Genomic DNA, 14,563 nt, shown 5'->3' with positions numbered 1-14,563 from the left:
TACTCATATGGGTATTACTTGCTTCAGGCATCTCTGTTTTGTTTTAAATAAAATAGCATGCCTGAAAGAAATATATCTGTTATCATTATTAATTATCTAACTGAAAACAACTGACTTGTTTATTTTAAATATTTAGGGTTTCTTTTTTAACTTAATTTTTCTTACTTTTGTAGCTAAAGCAGAAAGAACTGGCTCACATGCAAGCTCTTGCAGAGGAATGGAAGAAAAGGGACCGAGAGAGAGAATCACTAGTAAAGAAAAAGGTAATAGCTTCTAGAAAATAGAAGGAGAAAAGGAAGAATATTAATGATAATATCTGCTATATGCATTAATGAAAATCTCTGGAAGGAATAATTAATAATGTTTCTATATTGGCTTGATAAAGTGGATGGATGGGTCAGGGCTTAGGAGGGAAGGGGTTTTTACTGTAAGGTGTTTTGTACTCTTTGGTTTTTAAACCCTGCAGATGTGTTAGCTGTTCAAAAAGTGAATAAATAGAAAAACTGAATACTCGAGAAAAATCTTCTAAGTAGAAAAATAGAATATTTAAGTATATATAAATATTACATTATAATTTATAAGTACATAAAACCACCAAAAACTTTTAAGGATTAAGTCGTAAATTAAATTACATCTTTAAAAATGATAACATGAGATCGTCTGATCTTACTCCAGAAAACAAAAATTAAATATTTATTACCATTCAAGTACTAAGTAAAAAATCTAAAAAATAAAAAAATTAGGCTTGTCTCAAATTTTCCAAATTTAAGTCTTTAAATAGTGGTCAATGAAATATTTATAAGTGGGACAGGATAAGCAATGGGAAGGTGGTATCTTATACCAGACCAAGAGACAGGCCATGGTGTGGACTAGAAAATTCTTTGAAGTTATTTCAGGTCTCTGTCTTTAGGCCATTTACATCTAATGTAATTATTGACACACTTGTGTTTAAATCTACTATCTTGCTTTCAGTTTTCAATTTGTCATGAACAGTCTTTGTTTCTTTTTTTCTCCGTTTTCCTACTCTTTCAGTCATTGAAAAATTTTTTTATGATTGTATTTTATTTCTACAGTTGCCCTATTAGCAGTATCTCTGTTGTTTTTGTTTTTTTGGTTTTTTTTTGGATGAAGCATGTGTTGTTTTTTTTTTTTTCCATTTTTTTTTTTATTACTCAAATGAATTTATCACATCTGTAGTTGTATAATGATCATAACAATCTGATTTCACAGGATTTCCATCCCACAGCCCAGGCACATCCCCCCACCCCCCAAACAGTCTCCTCCGGAGACCATAAGTTTTTCAGTGATTGTGAGTCAGCATCTATTCTGCAAAGAAGTTCAGTCTGTCCTTTTTTCAGATTCCACATGTCAGTGAAAGCATTTGATGTTGGTGTCTCACTCTATGGCTTACTTCACTTAGCATGATAGTTTCTAGGTCCATCCATGTTGCTAAAAATGCTGGTATTTCGTTCTTTTTAATGGCTGAGTAACATTCCATTGTGTTTATGTACATCTTCTGGATCCACTCCTCTGTCGATGGACATTTAGGTTGTTTCCATGTCTTGGCTATCATAAATAGTGCTGCAGTGAACACTGGAGTACATGTGTGTTTGCGAGTTGTGGTTTTCTCTGGATAGATGCCCAGGAGTAGAATTGCTGGATCAAATGGTAGTTCTATGTTTAGTTTTCTGAGGAATCTCCATACTGCTTTCCTCAGTGGTTGCACCAATTTACATTCCCACCAACAGTGTACTAGTGTTCCTTTTTCTCCACACCCTCTCCAGCACTTATTGTTTGTAGACTTTTGGATGATGGCCATTCTGGCTGGTGTAAGGTGGTACCTCAGAGTGGTTTTGATTTGCATCTCTCTAATAATGAGTGACGTTGAATATCTTTTCATGTGTTTCTTGGCCATCTGAATTGTCTGTTTAGATCTTCTGCCCATTTTTTGATAGGCTTGTTTGTTTTTTTTGGTATGGACTTGCAGAAGTTGTTTATAAATTTTGGAGATGAATCCCTTATCAGTCGATTCACTTGCAAAGATTTTCTCCCATTCTGTGGGTTGTCTTTTCACTTTGTTTAGGGTTTCCTTTGCTGTGCAGAAACTTTGAAGTTTGAGTAGGTCCCATTTGTTTATTTTTCTTTTTATTGTCAATACTCTGAGAGTTGGATCTGAGAAGATGCTGTCGTTTATGTCAGAGAGTGTTTGGCCTATGTTTTCCTCTAGGAGTTTGATAGTGTCTGGTCTTATATCTAGGTCTTTAATACATTTGGAGTTTATTTTTGTGTATGGTGTTAGGGAGTGTTCTAATTTCATTCTTTTCCATGTGCCTGTCCAGTTTTCCCAGCACCACTTATTGAACAAGCTGTCCTTTCTCCATTGTATATCCTTGCTTCCTTTGTCATAGATTAGTTGGCTGTAGGTGCATGGGTTTAATTCTGGGCTTTCTACCCTGTTCCACTGATGTATAGTTCTGTCTTTGTGCCAGTACCATGCAGTTTTGATGACTGTTGCTTTGTAGTATAGTCTCAAGTCTGGGAGCCTGATTCCTCCAGCTCCGTTTTTCTTTTTCAGGATGTCTTTGGCTATTCTGGGTCTTTTGTGCTTCCAAACAAACTTTAAAATATTTTGTTTGCGTTCTTTGAAAAATGTCCTTGGTAATTTGATAAGGATTGCATTGAATCTGTAGATTGCCTTAGGTAGTATAGTCATTTTGATAATATTAACTCTTCCAATCCACGAGCATGGCATATCTTTCCATCTGTTTGTGTCATCTTTGATTTCTTTCATCAGTGGCTTGTAGTTTTCAGAGTATAGGTCTTTTGTTTCTTTACGTAGGTTTACTCCTAGGTATTTTATTCTTTCGGATGCGATGGTGAGCGGGATTGTTTCCCTAATTTCCTTTTCTGCTTTTTCATTGTTAGAATATAGAAATGCTGTCGATTTCTGTATATTGATATTGTATCCTGCGACTTTGCCAAATTCGTGGATGAGCTCTAACAGTTTTCTGGTAAAGTCTTTAGGATTCTCTAGGTATAGTGTCATGTCATCTGCTAAGAGTGATAGTTTTACTCCTTCCTTTCCAATTTGGATTCCTTTTATTTCTTTTACTTCTCTGATTGCTGTGGCTAGGACTTCCAGGACTATGTTGAAGAGTAGTGGTGAGAGCAGACATCCTTGTCTTCTTGCTGATCTCAGAGGGAATTCTTTCAGCTTTTCACCATTGAGAATGATGTTCGCAGTGGGTTTGTCATATATGGCCTTTATCATGTTGAGGTAGGTTCCCGTTATGCCCCCTTTCTGAAGGGTTTTTATCAGAAATGGGTGTTGGATTTTGTCAAAAGCTTTTTCTGTGTCTATTGAGAGGATCATATGGTTTTTATTCTTCAGTTTGTTAATGTGGTGTATCACACTGATGGATTTGCGGATATTGAAGAACCCTTGCATCTCTGGGATAAATCCCACTTGTTCATGATGTACAGTCCTTTTAATGTATTGTTGGATGTGGTTTGCTAATATTTTGTTGAGGATTTTTGCATTGATGTTCATCAGTGAAATTGGCCTATAGTTTTCTTTTTTTATGGTATCTTTGTCTGGTTTTGGTACCAGGGTGATGGTGGCCTCATAGAATGAGTTTGGGAGTATCCCTTCCTCTGCAATTTTTTGAAATAGTTTCAGAAGTATAGGTGTTAGCTCTTCTCTAAATGTTTGATAGAATTCGCCTGTGAAGCCATCTGGTCCTGGACTTTTGTTTGTTGGAGGTTTTTTAATCCCAGTTTCAATTTCAGTTCTTGTGATGGGTCTATTCATCTTTTCTATTTCATCTTGGTTTAGTCTTGGAAGATTGTACTTTTCTACGAATTTGTCCATTTCTTCTAGGTTTTCCGTTTTATTGGCATATAGTTGCATATAGTAGTCTCTTAGGATCCTTTGTATTTCTGTGACGTCCGTTGTTACTTCTCCTTTTTCATTTCTAATTTTATTGATTTGAGTCCTCTCTCTTTTTTGCTTGATAAGTCTGGCTAGGGGTTTATCAATTTTGTTGATCTTTTCAAAGTACCAGCTTTTTGTTTCATTGATCTTTTCTATGGTTTTCTTTGTTTCCATTTCATTGATTTCTGCTCTGATCTTTATGATTTCTTTCCTTCTACTAACTAGGTCTTGTCTGTTCTTCTCTCTCGAGCTGCTTTAGATGTAATGTTAACTTGTTTATTTGGGCTTTTTCTTGTTTCCTGAGGTGGGCTTGTATTGCTATAAACTTAACTCTTAGAAGGGCTTTTGCTGCATCCCATAGGTTTTGGAGTGTCGGATCTTCGTTGTAATTTGCTGCTAGGTATTTTTTAATTTCCTCTTTGATTTCTTCAGTGATCCATTGGTTGTTTAGTAGCATGTTGTTGAGTCTCCACGTGTTTGTGTTTTTTGCAGTTTTTTTCTTGTTGTTGATTTCCAGTCGTATAGCGTTGTGGTTGGAAAAGATGCTTGATATGATTTCAATTTTCTTAAAATTACTGAGGTTGGCTTTGTAGCCCAGGGTGTGATCAGTCTTAGATAATGTTCCATGTGCACTTGAGAGGAATGTGTATTCTGTTGCTTTTGGATGAAATGTCCTATAAATATCTATTAAGTCCATCTGGTTTAATGCTTCATTCAGGGCCTGTGTTTCCTTATTGATTTTCTGTCTGGTTGATCTGTCCATTGCTGTAAGTGGGGTGTTAAAATCTCCCACTATGATTGTGTTATTGTTGATTTCTCCTTTTAAGGTTGTTAGCAGTTGCCTTATATATTGTGGTGAACCTGTGTTGGGTGTGTAGATATTTAAAATTATTATATCATCTTCTTGGATTGATCCTTTGATCATTATGTAATGTCCTTCTTTGTCCCTTAAAATATTCTTCATTTTAAAGTCTATTTTGTCTGATATGAGTATTGCTACTCCAGCTTTCTTTTGATCCCCGTTTGCATGAAATATTTTCTTCCATCTTCTCACTTTCAATTTGTATGTGTCCCTAGAAGTGAAGTGGGTCTCTTGAAGACAGCGTATATATGGGTCTTGTTTTTGTATCCATTCAGCCAGTCTACGTCTTTTGGCTGGGGCGTTTAGTCCATTCACATTTAAGGTAATTATTGATATGTATGTTCTTACTGCCATTTTATTAATTGCTTTGGATTTGTTTTTGCTGCTTTTTTTCCTTTCCTTCTTCTCTTGTTCTTTTCTGCCTATAGAAGTTCCTTTAGTATTTGTTGTAAGGCTGGTTTTGTGTTGCTGAATTCTCTCAGCTTTTGCTTATCTGTGAAGGTTTTGATTTCTCCTTCAAATCTGAATGAGAGCCTTGCTGGGTAGAGTAATCTTGGTTGGAGGTTTTTTCCTTTCATCACCTTGAGTATATCATGCCACTCCCTTCTGGCCTGCAGAGGTTCTGCTGAAAAATCTGCCGATAGCCTTATCAGGGTTCCCTTGTATGTTATTTGTTTCTTTTCCCTAGCTGCTTTCAAGATTTTCTCTTCGTCTTTAATTTTGGTCAGTTTGATTAGTATGTGTCTTGGGGTGTTCCTCCTTGGGTTTATTTTGTATGGTACTCGTTGTGCTTCCTGGATTTGAGTGAGTGATTCCTTCCCCATGTTAGGGAAGTTTTTGGCTGTTATCTCTTGGAATATTTTTTCTGTCTCCTTCTCTCTCTCTTGTCCTTCTGGCACCCCTGTAATACGGATGTTGGTGCATTTCACGTTGTCCCAGAGTTCCCTGAGACTCTCTTCATTTGTTTTCAATCTTTTTTCTCTTTTCTGTTCTGCATCCGTAATTTCCACTAATCTGTCCTCCACCTTGCTTATTTGTTCTTCTGCCTCCTGTATTCTGCTGTTAGCTGCTTCTAGTGAATTTTTTACTTCAGTTATTGTATTTTGCATATCTTCTTGTTTAAGTTTTATATCTTGTATCTCTTTGGTCAGTGTTTCCTGTAAGTTATCCGTCTTTGCCTCCAGTTTATTTCCAATGTCTTGCATCATCTTCAGCATCAACAGTCTAAAGTCTTTTTCCTGGAGGCTGAGAATCTCCTCATGGCTTAGCTGTTTTTCTGGGGTTTTTCCTTTCTCCTTCATCTGAGTTATAGTCCTCTGTCTTTTCATTTTTATAGGTTTTTGGTGTGGTGACCTTCTTATAGATAATAGAGTTGTAACTCTCTTACTTCTGATGTCTACCCCCCTGTGGCTGAAGTCAGTATGGGGGCTTGGTGTAGGCTTCCTGATGGGAGGTTCTGATGCCTGCCCCCTGGTAGGAGGAGCCGATTCTAATCCCTCTGGTGGTTGGGGCTTAGTCTCTGGATGGGATTAGAGGCAGCTGTGTGCCTGAGGGGTCTTTAGGTCGCATGTTTACTGAGGGGTGGGGCTGTGATCCCACCTGGGTTGTTGTTTGCTCTGGGGCTTCTCAGCCACTGGCTGATGGATGGGGCCAGATTTTCCCAATGTGGCCACCTCCAGAGAAAGGCAACTGCTGAATATTCCCGAGAACTTTGCTTTCAATGTCCTTCCCTCACAACAAGCCACGTTCACCCCTGTTTTCCCAGGATGTCCTCCAAGAACTGTGGACAGGTTTGACCCAGATTCCCCTGGAGACATTGCTTTGCCCTGGGACTCAGTGCACGTGAACGTCTGTGTGTGCCTTTTAAGAATGGGGTATCCGTTTCCCCCAGTCCCGTGGAGCTCTTGTGCACAAGCCCACTGGCCTTCAATGCCAGATGCTCCGGGGCTCTTTCTCCCTGGGCCAGATCCCCACACGTGAGAGTTTGATGTGTGGCTCAGAACTCTCACTCCTATAGGTGAGTCTCTATGAACCAGTTTTCAGTCTGTGGAGCTTCCCACCCAGGGGGTATGGGGTTGTTTATATCGCAAAATCGCCCCTCCTACCTCTTGATGTGGCCTCCTCTTTTTCATCTGAGGTAGGGTATCTTTTTTAAGGTTTCCGGTCCATTTTGGTGAAGAGTGCTCAGTCTTTAGTTGTGAATTTTGTTGTTTTTAGGAGAGAAGTTGAGCTCCAGTCCTTCTATTCTGCCATCTTAATCCCGTCCCCTCTTTTGTTTTATTTTTGGTTAGTGGTTGCTCTAGGGCATACAATATGCATCTTTAACTTAGCACAATATACCCTCAAATGATATGACACTTCATATATAGTATGAGAACTTTACAACAGCATATATCCATTTCCTCACTTGTATTCTATGTGTTCTCATCATGTATTTTGTTTCTGCGTATATTGCAAACCCTGCAATAGATTATTTTTTCTTTAATCAGTTACTTTTTAAAGAAGTTAAACTTTGAGGCAATAATGTCTTTTATATTAGCCATATAATTAACATTTCTTGTAGTATGAGTCTGCTGGCAATAAATGCTGTCAAGTTTTATTGGAGAAAGTCTTTATTTTGCCTCCATTAAAACTTTTTTTTTTTTTTTTTTTTTTTAACTGGGTATAGGTTTCTGGGTAGATAGCTTTTCTTTTGTATTGTCCTGATAGAATATTTGCTGTCATTGTTAACTTTGGTCTTCTATGTGTAATGGGTCTCTTTGTTCCTCTGACTGCTTTTCAGATTTTTTTTATCAGTGTTTTTAGCAGTATGATTATGTGGGCTTTGTGGTGTTGTGTGTACATATGTACACTTGTTCATCCTGTTTGGATTCTTTGAACTTCTTTGATTATAGGTGTGTTTGTTTTTAAAAAAATAATTTTCATCAAGTTTGGAACAATTGGGATTTTTATTTCTCAAATATTTTTCCTGTGTCTCTTTCATTCTTAGTTTCCAGTTTACCTATATGTTAGCCTGCTTGATATTGTCCCATAGATAATTTGATTATTTTTAAGTCTTTTTTTCTTTTCAGTGTTGCATTTTGGATATTTTTCTATTGCTATGACTTAATGTTCACTGATCTTTTCTTTTGAAGGGTCTAATTTGCCATTAATCCCTTTTAGCATAATTTTTCATTTCATATGCTCTATTTTTCATATCTAAAAGTTGCATTTAACATATTCAACTTTTCATTATGTTCATGTTTTTCTTTACATTCTTGAGTATCTGGAATATATTTATAATAGATTATCTGTTAATTCTACCGTCTGTATCATTTTGAGGTCTGTTTCTATTGATTTTTTTTTCTCTTGGTGATAGATTATATTGTTATACTTCTTCATACACCTGGTAGTTTTTTAATGGATGCCTGAAATTAAAGTTACACTATTGGTTGCTGGATTTTGTTGTATTCCTTTAAAGGGTGTTGGATTTTGTTCTGGTACTCACTTAAATTCTTTGGGATGTGTTTGGTCCTTTGAAGTTGTGTTAGGATGATTCCAGAGCATTTTTAGCATTAGGGTATATAGCAGTGTCATCTTTTTTTTTTTTTTTTTTTTTAAATAGTGTTTTTTTCTTTTTTTCTTTTTCTTTTTTAATTTTTTTGTCTTTTTTGTTGTTGTTGTTGTTGTTGCTATTTCTTGGGCCGAACCTGCAGCATATGGAGGTTCTCAGGCTAGGGGTCTAATCGGAGCCATAGCCACCAGCCTATGCCAGAGCCACAGCAACGCGGGATCCGAGCCGCGTCTGCAACCTACACCACAGCTCACGGCAACACCGGATCGTTAACCCACTGAGCAAGGGCAGGGACCGAACCCGCAACCTCATGGTTCCCAGTCGGATTCGTTAACCACTGTGCCACAACGGGAACTCCAGCAGTGTCATCTTGAGGATGCTACCTGATGCCTAGTGTATGACAAGATCTTTCCATTTGGTGGTAGGAAAGTAAAATACTCTCAAAACTGTTTGAGCCCTGGGACTTACTGAGCCTATTGATTTCCAATAGTAATTTTCCCAGCCTCATGATGTTTCACCTCAGGTCTGTATTCAGCCTCAGGTTTGAGGGGATTACTTTGCATGTCTCTGGTGGTCACTCTCTATGCATCTCCCTCCTCTCCTAATGTGTTTTAGTTGCCACAACTTCTCCAGTCTGGTCTTTTTCTCAACTAAGGAAGATTGATAGGCTGTGTTTGGGTTTTCCTTCTCTGATAGTCTGGAAATTGCCTTCAGGCAGTGAGCTAAAGTTATCATAGAACTTGCTTTGTCTCCTATCTCCCAGGGATCATAGACCTGTGCAGCCTACTGCCCAATGTGCAAAAACAGTTGTTTCATTGGTGTTACACAGTTTGTGGTTGTAATTATAGAAGGGAGTAGTTGGTCTTTATGGGTAGAAGCAGAAAGTCTCCAGACCTTGACTTGGTTTAACTTAATTTTCAATCATTGAAAATTTGAAAGACCAGTGGGCTTAAAAAAAAAAAAAAAACCAACAAAAAACCAGAAACAAAAACCTAAGGGAAGAAAAAGAAAAGACTACATCAAAGTTTCTGTTTTAAGAAATGTTCAAATAACCAAATAACTAAGAGCCCTTACACATATTTAAACATTACACTAGTTTTATTTGAAAGTGACTTTTATTTATTTATTTATTTATTTTTTGTTTGTTTGTTTTTGGTCTTTTTGCTATTTCTCTGGGCCGCTCCCACGGCATATGGAGGTTCCCAGGCTAGGGGTTGAATCGGAGCTGTAACCGCCAGCCTATGCCAGAGCCACAGCAACGCGGGATCCAAGCCGTGTCTGCAACCTACACCACAGCTCACGGCAACGCCGGATCATTAACCCACTGAGCAAGGGCAGGGACCGAACCCGCAACCTCATGGTTCCTAGTCGGATTCGTTAACCACTGCGCCACGACGGGAACGCCTGAAAGTGACTTTTATATTAAGTAGTCTTTATAGTTTTCAACTGTAGTATCATGAATCTGAGTCTGAGTAAGCTGAAAAATATTTAAATTTTTTGAATTTTTCATTTTTAAGACAAGTTAATCTTTTAGCCATTTTTTAAAATGCAGTTAAGTTCTCCAGTGTTGATGTTTTGTAAAATTCAAATCGTGTTAAATTTTGAAAAACCAAAATTTATCAGAATTGTGATAAACCCAACTTGTGACATAGTTGAACTTTCTATTGCAAAAGGGAAAAAATGAGTAATTCTTGATAGTTATCTTGGTAATAATGATCTTTTCAGTTGAATTTTAGTTGGTTTCCAAGTATTCAACTTCTGCCACCATTTCAGCTCAAATTGATGAGCTCTTCACTAGTTAATAATTACTCCAATCAGAAGTATTGAAATTAGAAATATGATGCCTGTCTATAAGTGGCTGACCTGTTTATCTAAGTTGGTCATGTTGAAAAGGTAGATTGTAGTTTTCCATTTTCTTTTAACCTAAGTACATTTCAAGAGTAACAACTCATTTATTTTAATGTGTCCTATCTTGAAAGAATATTGTGAAGTAGGATGTGCTAAAATGTGATCAGGTTTTAAAATTTTTATAAGACACTGTAAAATTGAGTCGCTGGAGAGAAAAAAGGAAAGCCGTTTTTCCTTAATAAGATGGAGTCTTTTGAAGCTGAGTGTTTTGAGAATCTTATACTGATATTTCTATGCCCATGATATATGAACCTTTTTTATTAGCTGAAGTTTTAAAAAACAGTATGTAACTTCTTCAGTACTTTGAAAGTTTACCTGAAGGAGTCTTTGAAATGTTAGTGGAACATTTACAATTAATTTATTTTTATTTCTGTTATTCTGCACAATGTAATGATCTAATAGTAAATGAGCGTTTGTTTACTTATTAGGAAAGCTATTCTTACTTCCAAAAAGATAACGAGCTAGTACCCCATCAATTCAAGATGAGATGGTGAACTACGTAACAACACAAATATTTTAGTGTTGTATTTGTAATAGTAAATGAGTATTTTATGCATTTGAGCTGTACCTAAAGATAAGTCACTGTGGAAAATTGGGTTTTTATTTGGTTTTTAAATCTTTCGTGTGTGTGTGTGTGTGTGTGTGTGTGTGTTTGAGAGAGAGAGATCTTTTGAGACCATATAAGAAGAATTATTCTGTTACCTGAAAAATAATGGATTATTTTTGTGGAAGGTTTTTTTCTGTTTCATAAAATAGTTCAGTAATTCATCTTTTTCAGTTGTTATAAACTTTTTCACTTATACAGAAACTATCCCAAATAAATGAAGCCTTAGTTAACCTTGAAGAAGATAATGTAGTTTCTGGGGTAAACTGAGATATTTGCAACCTACCAAATCTTTATTTCCAGAACCCAGGGTATTGGTAATTTTTTTCTCCTTTTACCATTTAACCTTTCCAATCATCTTGTTGAACAGATGATCATGCTAAATCCAGTGATTGTTAACTAATGAATTTTTCTTAAACTAAGTTATAATTACATTTACAACATTCCAGTCCTCTTCTGCCCTCTGAATGGCTGAGATAATGTTTGTTTTGTCTTCCTTATGACTTCTCATAAGATAGCCAGAGATAGCTATCACATACCCACAGAGAAGGATGACATCAGTTCTGCATAAGGGAGCATGAGGAAGTGTTTCACAGATAAGATCATGCTTCCACTTTGACGAAAATTAGTAGATACTGCCAATGGGACTCGAAGACATTTTAAATAGAGAATTTTGAAATAGGCTTTACATTAAGAAATTTGTATGTAGCTTGGTGTGGGAAGAAGGGAGGAAAGGGTGTACCTCAAGAAATAAGGTGGGAGAGGCCTTTGGAATGTAAATGCTCTTGTATTCCATTTGAGGGGTAGAGACTTGCTCCTGTAGACTTTCTCAGCCAGAGTTTTCTGAGAGAATTTAGCCTTAATGCCCAAAGGTAGCCCTTGTTGGTAATGGATTAACTTTTCTCCTGTGCATCTATGATGGTAGAGTTGTGTACCATTCTAGGAGAATGTAGAAAAAAAAATCATCTAAATTGCTTTATGTGTTCTGTGGCTCAGCTGATAAACCCTGTTTGGTAAAGATAGAAATCTGAGAATTTTTGTTCATAAAGATTTTTATTTAAGGGGATGTGGAGATCACGTTTTCATTTTGGAACAATCATTCTGATGGAAGTATAGTGGATGGCATAGTGGAATGTGGAACTCAAGTCGGGAAGTCCAGGAAAATAAATATAGAAGAAAATGAAAGCTAAAAACAGCAGTGATGAGATGATGGAGAAAAAAAGGAGGAATGGATGTTAAAGCATTGAAATTAAGGATGGTTCAGATCTCAAACCTTAAGGCATCCTCAGTAGTACCCTGCAGTCCTATTGCATTCCCTAATCAATTTATTCTCTCACTCTCCCAAAAAATTTCACACTGGTTTTCTTAAACAACCCTCTCTCATCCTCACCCAATTTGATCTCTACCTTTCTAAAACACTTCCTCTACTTGAATTTCTCTACTCATCCTACTAGTCTACTGACCTCACTGGTCTCGCCTTCCTAATTTTCATGGTAGATCCTTCTCTTTATCTCAACTTCTATGGGCTTTATTGGCTTGCTCCAAGGTGCAGTCCTTGAATCTCCTTTCCCTTTTAATACTCACTCCTGGGGTGATCTCTGCCACTTTCATACCATTATATATGTTATATACACTATGCACGTTATATATATACAAATATATAATGTTTGTTTATTTCCATCCTCAGCCTCTTCCCTGACTCTACATTTGGCTATTTGGCTGCCTACACTATATTGCTAAATGGCTGTCTTTAATATGCATCTCAAATTTAACCTGTCTAAAAACACTCTGTATCTCCATCCTATGTAAATTTTTTTCCTGTTGATTCTTTTAGTAAATGGATATACCTTTTACTTAGTTGTTCAGACTGTAAGCCAAGTCATCCTTGATTCTCTTTCATTCTACATCTAGTTTATTAGTAAATCCTCTTGACTCCACTTTCAGACTGTATCCTGGCAATGAAGAATTTCCAACCACCTCCATTGCTACTTTTCTAAACAATCAGGATTTCTTTCCTAGACTACCACATTTACTTTTTTTTTTTTTTTTTTTTTTTTTTTGCCATACCCAAGGCATGCAGAAATTCCTGGGCCAGGGATTGAGCCTGAGTCACAGCAGTGACAACACCCTATCCTTAACCACTAGGACACCAGGGAACTCTTAATTTGGTATTCTTTACCCCTATAATGTATATCCATCTTAGCTAGGAGTGGAAGATTATATACTCCTTTGCTTAAAACTCATCATACTCCTCATCACATTTAGAATAAAACTCAAAGTTCTTACCAGGAGCTGCAAGGCTTTATGTGATCTGTCCCCTAGCTTCCTCTCTGACCTCATCTTTGGTCAGCCTCCTGTTCACACAATCTGTTCTAACCACCCTGGCCTCTTTGTTTTTCCTCAGACATGATAAGCCACCTCCCTCAGGATCTATAGAGTGCTGTTCTTTGAGAGATATTTTCTGGTCTGCTTGGTAATCTGCATGAGGCCTTCTCTGACCACTGTATCCAAAATAGTGTCCTCTTCCTCTTCCCCCAGGCACTAGCTCCTCATTCTGGTTTATTTTCTTCATAGCATTTATCTACTGTTGTATTACATATCCATTTCTTTGTTTATAGTTTGTTTTTCCTTGGAATATAGGTTCCACCTGACCTAGTTTTTCCCGGTATCCTCTGGTATTCAATAAATATTTGTTTCAGATTTTATATAGTTTGAGTTTGAGATTTTGGGGGAATATTGGCATGTTCAGCAGGTTTGGGATATATAGGTCTGAAACTCTGGATGGAGGTTTGACTTTGAAGCATAAATTTGGGAATTCTTCATATATGTGTTGTTACGTAGATAAACTTACCCAAGGAGGTCATGTCTTTTGAGAGGAGAAGACATCGTGAGACAGACCTCTGGGAACGCAGATATTTGGGTTGCCTGAGGAAGAACATGTGGTTTGAATATTCCCGCATCATCCTGTTTTCCTGTCTTTGTCTTTACATGTGGCACTCAGAATTTGACACATTGATGTTAGTAATTTTGGTTAAGGATTTAAAGGGTGAACCAAAAGTTGGTGGTAGAGTTAACAGCATTAATAAATAATCTTGGTTGGTTAAAAGAATTAATAAATAATCATGTTGGGCCTAAATCATCAAAATAAAGTTTAACAAGGACAAATGTCCAGTTCTGTCGTGAGAGTGAAACGCTGACTTGGACAATGGGTATAGTTATTCTAGATCTAAAAACAAAAATATTGAGGATTTTCTTTGACATAACAAACAGTGTGACTAAGATCCTCAGACAGAAAATGCAGTTTTAGACAAAGTTAGTAGACATGTGTTGACCTAGTCTTTGACAGTGTGCATTCTTTGGTCTCTGACTAGTGACATCACATCTGGGTACCATATTTTTAAAAGAACTTAGTGTAGAATATAGACTCCAAATTCAATCCAAGATACTAGAGGATGTGGAAACCATAACATGTGACTAATAGTTGAAGCTTGTGTTTATCTTGAAAAAAAAAGACTAGGAGAATATATGATGGCCACTACTAGACTCAAATATGTGAAGATACTTTTTTTTTTTTCCTATTTCCCAAGTGGGTAGAAACAGGATTAAATGTTAGACTTTCAAGGAGCATCAAATCAGGGCTTTAGTGGCAGTAGTATGGAGAAAATCATGTTGAGGCTTGGGACCTGGAGACTAAATGGTGAG

At 36.9% G+C, this 14,563-nt stretch overlaps 1 protein-coding gene across 4 annotated transcripts in view; it reads left to right on the top strand.

Moving 5' to 3' along the window:
- Window positions 1-14,563, top strand: part of CEP120 (centrosomal protein 120) — an 89,856-nt gene that overhangs the window by 41,728 nt on the left and 33,565 nt on the right. For all 4 annotated transcript variants that reach the window (XR_002341873.1, XM_005661594.3, XM_003123877.4 and 1 more), the window contains one exon: window positions 174-263. Coding sequence is in view for 3 of the 4 variants with exons in the window: in XM_005661594.3 (XP_005661651.1) it covers window positions 174-263 (90 nt within the window). In the remaining variant the exon portion in view is untranslated. The remainder of the gene's footprint in view (window positions 1-173; window positions 264-14,563) is intronic.

Source organism: Sus scrofa, chromosome 2 (genome assembly GCF_000003025.6).
Source record: "Sus scrofa isolate TJ Tabasco breed Duroc chromosome 2, Sscrofa11.1, whole genome shotgun sequence".
Lineage (NCBI taxonomy): Eukaryota > Metazoa > Chordata > Mammalia > Artiodactyla > Suidae > Sus > Sus scrofa.
This window is presented reverse-complemented; position numbering and strand designations above follow the sequence as displayed.